The sequence below is a fragment of the Salminus brasiliensis genome, chromosome 22 (assembly GCF_030463535.1).
Source record: "Salminus brasiliensis chromosome 22, fSalBra1.hap2, whole genome shotgun sequence".
Taxonomy (NCBI): domain Eukaryota; kingdom Metazoa; phylum Chordata; class Actinopteri; order Characiformes; family Bryconidae; genus Salminus; species Salminus brasiliensis.
In genome coordinates this window covers 24605494-24614149 of record NC_132899.1, presented here as the reverse complement: position 1 = coordinate 24614149, position 8656 = coordinate 24605494, and the positions used below count along the sequence as shown (strand labels likewise).

The following is an 8656-nucleotide window of genomic DNA, read 5'->3' as shown; positions in this document are numbered from 1 at the left end:
TATTGCTTAAATAAATGGAATAATCAATAATTAATATAATCTGGTTTTTGTTTTACAATCATTTACAAAACAACTAATGAGACTAAACTAGACACTCTGTTTGGCAGATACCAAACACTACACATCACCACATCCAAACCATGAAGCATGGTGGTGGCAGCATCAATATAACCCCTTAGAGTAGTCATAGATGTCCTGGTGGCCTCCCTCATTAGTCTCTTACTTACATGGTCACTCCGTTTGTGTGGATGGGGTGCTGTAGGCAGATTTACCCATGTGCTCTCTTATTTTACATTATATGTTTTTTTATTTAATTGACATTAATTGGCAGATTTTTCCCCCCATTTTGACGTTAAAGTTTTTTTCGTAAATTCTTAAATAAAATTAATAGAAAAGCCAAATTATATTGGCCATGATCCAATTTATAAAAGAAATTCAAATGGAAAAAACAACCAATACTTTTATAGGCACTATAGGATCTAAATACTGAGTGATATGTAAGATATTTTAAAGAGCAATCCAAAATGTATTCAAATAGATAAATGCGCAATTAAATGTATGAAAATGTAAAACATTTGTATTTAGGTTTATATTATTAATGCCATGTAGATTAGGAATTGCAAGAAACATTTGTATGTTTTTTTTCTTCCCCAGTTAATATTGTTAATTATTATTAACTGAGTTAATATTGCAGAGGACTTTTATCAGATGCAACGTTGCTAAGCAGCTCCGGAAGTAGTCAGTTGTTTATACGGTTCTGTGTTGGAGTCTAACGGTAAGCTGTCCTCAATCTGTCTGAATAAAACCCCACTTTTTTCCTTAAGGAATATTAATAGTTTCCAGAAACAATTTAACAATTTAAAATTGAGCACGTAAAGTAATCCGTCCCTTAGCGAGCTTTCCGAGAGCTGGTGGTAGTTTTATTCAGTTCCTCTAGCTTTGAGCTCCTCGTCCTGGTTAGGTACTAGCTACCGGTATCGTTATCCAGCTCTTGCAAATCCAAGTCTTTTTGTTACTTTGAGTGTATTATAGTTCATATTTAAGTATGAGCATGAGTGCTTGTATATTCCACAGTGTAGTGTGTGTTTCAGTCATAACTTTGCTCACCTCGTCCAGGTTTTGCTCTTGCAGTATAGAAGAAACCACAGCTCAGCCAAAATGCCTCTTTTTGGCAACACATTCAGCCCCAAGAAGACACCACCTCGAAAATCAGCCTCCCTCTCCAATCTTCATACAGTAAGTAGACAGTATCCATGATTACATCTGTGCTCACATTAGACTGATACTAGCTAGAATTTAGAGAGTGGTTAAACAAGTGTGCGCTGATAATGATCTGTTAATTAACAACAATATGATGATCAAAATGAAGTGAAGCGATAGTCTAACTGATACAATCTTGCCTCTGCCACCTAACAGCTGGATCGATCCACAAGGGAGGTGGACTTAGGTCTGGAGTATGGGGCCCCTGTATTGAATATTGGAGGTCAGAGCTTGAAATTTGAAGAAGGACAGTGGATCACAGGTAAAGAAGAGACTTTGTGAGAAGACAACTCTCATGTGTTGTTACTCCACCTATTCCTGTGCAGTCTTTTGTTTGAGTAACATGTATTGTCTCCACTTGGTAACTTCTCGATTGCAGTATAACGCATGTTACTTTCTTATATACAGAATCAGGTGGTAATGTGTCAAGCAAGGAAGTGCAGAAATTGAAGAAGAGGAATCTTCAGTTAGAAGAAGAGAATAATCTTCTGAAGCTTAAAATTGAACTTCTCTTGGATATGGTAAGTTCCTGCCGTGGTTAGTTTGTCCGCATTGCTGTTCAGTAAAACGAACAGTATAGAAGCTGTGATGAGGTAGATGATGTTGAAAACTGTGTAGATTATGTAAACCACATACAATCCACAAGCATTTATTTGAGTCTAACATTAAACAAGCACTTTTCAGTGCTCTATGGCCCTTATAGGATATTGAGGCTATTTGTAAAAAACATAGTTTGCCACAGTAATTTTTGCTGACCTCCTTCACTGTGGTTTGGTCTGTTGTTGAGGTCCACTAGATGTGGATTATGTGCTAGAAGGCTCTGTCCACTTAGCACTTCTGCCATGCCCTTGAAAAAGGTATTTAATCCCAGATTGCCCTGGAGAGCGCTTCCACCTCCACCATGGGAGAGCTCCTTCTCCTCCAGTATGTGAGAAACCATGTCTATGAGGCCGTAGTCTTAATATTATAAGACTTAAAGAGTAATTTATACATGTGCAAGGCAGAGTATCGTATTGTATATTTACAACTTGTGTGAGACTGCAGTTTTATTTGTGTAAAATCCTGTAATGTCCCTCTACTGCCTCCATATGATTATTTCAGCTTGTCCAGACGTGCATGTGTAAAACACAAATGACACATTCAGACTGTAGAGGGAGCCCAGGAGCAAGATATACCAATTCACATCACTCCTTATTTTTGCTTTATCAAAAAATGCATTATTGTATTAAATAATATACTTTTGCGAATCATTAAACCCTTAAACTCATATGATCTAATATTTAAGACACATTAATGGTTTGTCATAATATTATTTGGCAACTGTAAACTTCTGAAGAAGATGGTATTCTGGTGACAACCCTGTGAGAATTTCTATCCAATAATTACAGTGGATTATGTGTACATGCAAAACACTAAGTGATTTGACAGCTTTTGGTGAGTTGTGCAGTATTTTGGCCATTAGTGATGTCTCACTTCAGCACACAATCTGCAATTGGGCAAATTCATCTTATAACCATTGCTAAACCAGCTATGGTCATCCAAGCCTGACCAGTCCAGCCAATGCCTTGAAACAGTTCAACTGAAGAATACAGGGTACTAAATTTTAACTATACAAGCTCCAGCAACAACAACGAATAATCATATAATATTAGAATATTATATAAAGAATATATAGTCACCCCAAAAACGTTTTACTAGTGTTTAAATAGGAAAATCTCACTCTAGAGACTACTACAGCACTGCTGTATGGGGCAACAAATGTGGCGGTAGTGTGTTTTTTTTGTTTTGTGTTTTTTTTGGAAATAATGTTAAAACAGATTTCTACACATTTTTATGAGCCTTAATTGAATCCCATTTGATCTCTCTTAGCTGACCGAAACCACAGCAGAGTCCCATCTCATACAGAAGGAATTAGAAGATACGAAGAATCATTACAAACGAAAAAAGTGATGAAAGGAGAGGATTTCAAATCATGAATGAGTTTTAGATTTTGTGTGTTGTGCATTTTAGCAAATGTCCAGTGATTGTTAGAAACGATTGTTGGAAAAGAGATTTTTTTATGTTGTACACTACATGTATGTATATATTTGTACTCGATATGGTTGTTTTAGAAAATATTTGTTTTTTGGGGGACTGTCTTTGTGTAAGGGGACATGTGGAGTGTATGCAACGGATATGCCTTTCTTTGAATGCATCACTCCATTGGTGCTAAACATGACTCTTGTATACCCGGCTGATTGATTCTGCTGTTGAAATCTGACCTTAGCACCTTTTTTGAGTTCTTATAATATTCAGAGGTGGCAGAAGTACATAAAAGTCTTATACTTAAGTAAAAGTACAAATACTCCAGTTTAAAAACACTTAATAAAAGCATAAAATACACACTCCTAAATGTAGTTCAAGTAAAAATAAATATAAAATAAAAGTATTCTTTTAAAGATTTAAATTACATTTAAATGATATAGATATATGCAGCTACTAAATTGTGTAAATAATGGTTTATGCAAGAACTGCAAAATCATCTGTATCATACAAATGACATTTTAATCTTATTTTAGATCTTATTAACCTAATCTGACATAGTGCATAATGCACCATCTCATGGATGGTAAATGTGGTAATCTATTGCATGCTAAGCACTGTTCTCCTGAACATGTGATTAGTACCAATAGTCTGTTCCTTTGTTTGACCTAGACCTTAGGTTTTACACATTTTTTATTTTATTTTATTTATTCTGTTTTAGCATTTTAAGCAAAAATATAAAATGATGTCACATATCTGAAATCAACAACCCCTCCTCACCAGTTTAACTTTAAAGCTCAGAGCAGCTGTTTGCGATTATTAACTGGTTTTAAGATACTCTCTCGTGTCAGTGCCGTCCAGTCAGTTTAGGAAATTCTCAGAGCACTGAAAACCCCAGCCTTCACTTCAACACTAACCATTAACTCTGTTGAACTGATTGAACGGATGGAATTTAAATGAATCGGTATTAAACACTGTCAGTTTGATGTTCGGCACATGTGCTTGACTACACTGAGTATAACAGCAAGATTAAGCATTGCAGTTTCACCATATATTTGACAAAGCAACCATCAACTACACGCCTCTCATACACACCTCGGGTACTTTTATTTAACAGGACAGATAACAGCAGTAGTCTGGGCTACTGCAGCAGTAATCTGAAGATCATGATTTAGCAGAAACTGTTAGATATATACTTATAGAGCTTAACTCACTCAAACGCACAACACCAAAAAACAAATGAACTTGAGCCACAAGGGCGAGTGCAGGACTGTGAGAAATAGAAATAAAGAGTGACAGTATGCTTAATTAAAATACACAAAGCGTTTACTTAAAGACAGCTTTAAAGTACTTTGGACCAGACTTTGGGCCCAAATGACAAATGAAACCACCGCTACTACTGAAGTGCTTGGATTTCTCTTAATTTCTCATTGTCCCTCACTGTGTTCACTTTTGCATCCTGTCTGAGAAATCTACATTTGGTCAGTCTGTACTCTCTGACTGTTGTACGTACTATACAGCGGTATGCTTTACTGTGTATTTTTCTATCCGTTACTTGCCATTAAATCCATGTCCCATTTCTTGATAAGTTTTGTCTTTCTTTGTCTACTGTCACACACCGAGTACACGTCATTAATAAGTTCATTTCTCTTTGCATTTTACTTTTACGACATTTGGCAAGCACTCTTCCATAGATACTGACAGGTTAATAACGGTACCAAGTTGGCGTACCGTTAGGAGTCTTGCCAAAGGACCTGTCTAGGTATAGTTGAATAATGTAGTTATGCTATAGAGTGGCACGACTAAGCATTAGCCACAACATCCAGAGAAGGCCAAGGGTGTACTCACACTTAGCCCGAACCATGCTTTTGGGGCGAAACGTTATTGCTAATGAACTTTATTTTGTTTTCTACTACACTTGTTAAGAGTCATGCCGTGGTTAGGATGGGCCTCAGTTAGGTCTATGTTTTTTTATGGCAATATAAAGAATACATAAACAACATAGAGTCAGTTGCTAATAAAATATCCCTTGTTAGACAGCGTTTAGTCCTCTTGACCTGTGTTTTCACCTTGGTGTTAAAGTGGTGTTTTTAGGCCATCGCCAAGAAGGCTGGACCCATTTTATAGGAAAGCCCAACACTCTGTGCACTTTTTTGTCCCATGAATAGTTTCCTTTATGTTGAATGAAGCACATGCTCGCCCTCACCTTCCCAGTGCTGAAAGCTTCATGTATAAGGAAGAGTCCTAGTTAGTGGGTGAGAATTTGTAATAAAGAAAATGAGAGGGGGTTCACAAAGAAATATGATCGTAAGAGTCTTCTGATGCACTTACTAAAAAGAGTCCCACTATTGATGATCATGTGACAGGCATCAGTCCTGCTCAGGGGAAATGCGGGAGCAGTAGTGGACTGGAATGAGATGAAAGCAACCCCCCCCCTTCATATTAATTCATTTTAAGCCAATTTTTAATATTACAACAACACATTAACAGAAGAATTACATGAAGAAAGCAGTAACAGAGTCAAGTAATTATGGCAAAAATGGCAACAGGCCAAATCCGTCAGCATTCTAAGGTTTTGTCATCAGATTATGCACTACATCTCTGCGGTCCCAGGAAGTGCTCCTACATGTCAGTAATCCTAAAGTCCCTCTGCACCATGATGTACTTATGCATTGGTCTAAATGCATAGAGAACAATCACACTTATTCTTTGGTCGTAGGCAAAGGAGCTTACTTGGATTGTGTGTGTGTGTTTGTTCTGGGAATTTTTGTATGTAGCGTTCGGCACGTACACTACCGGCCGTGCGTCAGAATTTCAAGGACTAGTTGTTTTCTTCCTTTCATACTAAAAATAACCAAACCAGTCAGCCAAGACACGGATGGTGTCTGGGTTTTGCTTCTGTAGTTTAGCACTGGAGCTACAAGGCTGATTTAAACAACTGGCATTGTAAAAACTGCACAATTTCTGAATCACCACACACTTGCCTTATGTGTTAGGTAATCTTACACAGATATTTACATATGTAGTTTCTGATTAAATCTAAGCTTCTAGATGGCTACTGCTTACATAACTGCGCCTAATCTCACCTTCTATGCCCAATCTTGCCACTCTCGCTGGTTTTCCTATTTCTACATATATTTTTTCCCAAGACTATGTAAAGCTGCATTTAAAAGTGTAAGATTAGACAAGAGAATAGACAATACAGTATTACGTTTGTGAATTTTATGGCAACAAGCCTATTTTTTTAAACATTATAAGTGAGACAATAATATCACTTACAGTGGCTCATGGGACAAAATTCATGAATTTACTTTGTGCAATGATGTTACTGTCTATTATAGCACCACACTCTTTAGAATGACCAGCCACACATTTTGTAAAGGCAGTCTGCATGCACTGCAAGGTGCTTGATTTTTTTTACCTGTGGCAATAAAACTGAATTTTCGATTAAGAGGTGTGTCCCAATACTTTTGTCTATAAATATATACATGGCATCCTTTCCCTGCTGAGAAAAAGCAATATCATTCTGCCACCCCATAATTCACTGTTTGGATGGTGTTTGTTGAAGAGTAGGCAACACTAGGTTTGCGACAAATCAAGCTCCAATTTGGTCTAATCTGACCACAAAACTGATATGATAGAATATACATCTGTATATTCTATGATATGTTGGTTATTTCAGCGAATGTGTTTGTATGTATTCATATAAATGTCAGCTCTTGCAAAATCACCAGAATCAACCAGTAGACCTGAAGCCATTGCTAATCCCACGGTTGTTGTTCTGTTTACAGAAACACTTCGTGCAAGATGATGTTTTGATGTGAAAGCTGTATGGATGAGAACGGGTTTCGTAATTTGGCTTAGTGTTACAGTACAAATTGAACCTCATGTCCGGTCAATATGAGCTTTTTTTGAGGAATTAGAGATGATTAACTGGAGGGCTGGGTGACAGGGAGGGGCTCAGAAACAGAGGGTTTATTTGGCAGTTTGTCTATGAATGAAATCAGAACTGGAGCAGTGCTAGGACGGAGGTGGAGAGCTCTGATAGAATGAAAGACTGGAAATCTTTTACATGATTTATCTGTTATTAGAGTTTGTCTTTAACATCTGACCTGCTGGCAGTTGAGATCATGAATGAGCCTGAAGAGCATTTGTTCATATTCATTTTATCTGCTCTTCTTCGTCTGGAGACTGGGAGGTGCTGAAGTAGCCAGTACAGGGAGTTTCTGGGGGGCTTCTCAGTGACTTCTGCTTAGAGACAGGTACAGTAAGAAGCTTCCTTTTACATTAAGAGAAAACACAGTTCACTAACTAGAAAACTAGATTAAATTAGTACATTTTAGTGTAACTGAATCCTATGACCTTTGGTAGTTCTTTTAAAAATATTAAGACAAATGAAAAACATTGGTTTATGCCATTGTTTATATGATAACCTGTACGCTGAAGATTTGAATATTATAAATTACACATCAAACTTAAATTTGTTATATATTTAAAAAAAAATATTTAATGATAAATAAAAAAAATTATAGATATAATTTTATTATTAACTTCATTCTTCATGCTAAGCTATACTATCAGCTAGAGCCCTATTCATTATTGTTTTGCTCTAGTTTTCTACTTTCCAACTGACTAACATATTAGAACCATATATTACATTTATCTGATACCAAACTGATGGTACTTTTGATAGGCAGTGTACATTCTGTAAGCATATATGATATGTACAGTGTATATACTGTGTGTGGGGAATGCGTTGTACAGTATATGACATGAGCATGTTCAAATGCTCAAATAACTCATTTGTATTGGATGAACATTTGTAATCCTCAGACTAAGATTAGCCAAGTTTAGACTGGACTAATCAGCTTAGACTCTGCTAATGCACTGTTTCAAGAAGTCATAAAGGTCACACAGAAAAGGGAATGAATGCCTTAAAAAGGCTATAATGGGTTTACTGACTTTTTGTCAGCCACTGGTGAATAAAAGCCATCATATACAGTGATGAAGATAAACCAGACTGTATGATGTCTGCACTAGTTTGCTTCCTAAGTAGGTCTGTTGTGGTAATTTGGGCCACTTCCGGCAGTGTCTGAGACTACCAACATCAGACATGCTGCATTATATGAGTCATCTCTGCTGTGCAAATGTATGAAACCACCTAATGAGCAAATGTGCTTAGTTTTACATATTGGCATAGTCAACAGGAAATTGGGACATTGGGTAATTGGGTGAATTTATGGGAGCAGTTTTTTTTTTTATTTCTATTTGTTCATGTGTCATGAAATGTAATAAAATTGCACAGTTTATATGTTACAAGGTTTTCTTATGACAGTGAGAAATTGTCTATAATAAAACCACCCCTGCAGGAATC

General features: G+C 36.7%; 1 protein-coding gene across 1 annotated transcript; it reads left to right on the top strand.

Annotated features, from left to right (window-relative positions):
• Positions 1 to 724: 724 nt before the first annotated feature.
• Positions 725 to 4870, top strand: cby1 (chibby 1, beta catenin antagonist). Its single transcript, XM_072667416.1, has 5 exons — positions 725 to 775; positions 1117 to 1236; positions 1417 to 1522; positions 1669 to 1781; positions 3130 to 4870. Exons 2-5 carry the CDS (start codon positions 1159 to 1161, stop codon positions 3208 to 3210), a joined length of 378 nt encoding a protein of 125 aa, XP_072523517.1. The 5' UTR covers positions 725 to 775; positions 1117 to 1158; the 3' UTR covers positions 3211 to 4870.
• The last annotated feature ends 3786 nt before the right edge of the window (positions 4871 to 8656 follow it).

Bases quoted from the DNA above. Each gene is read 5' to 3' on its own strand.
- cby1 (XM_072667416.1), top strand. From the start codon at position 1,159: ATGCCTCTTTTTGGCAACACATTCAGCCCCAAGAAGACACCACCTCGA. The intron at 1,237-1,416 runs GTAAGTAGACAG...GCCACCTAACAG, and splicing joins CCCTCTCCAATCTTCATACA to CTGGATCGATCCACAAGGGA. The intron at 1,782-3,129 runs GTAAGTTCCTGC...GATCTCTCTTAG, and splicing joins TTGAACTTCTCTTGGATATG to CTGACCGAAACCACAGCAGA.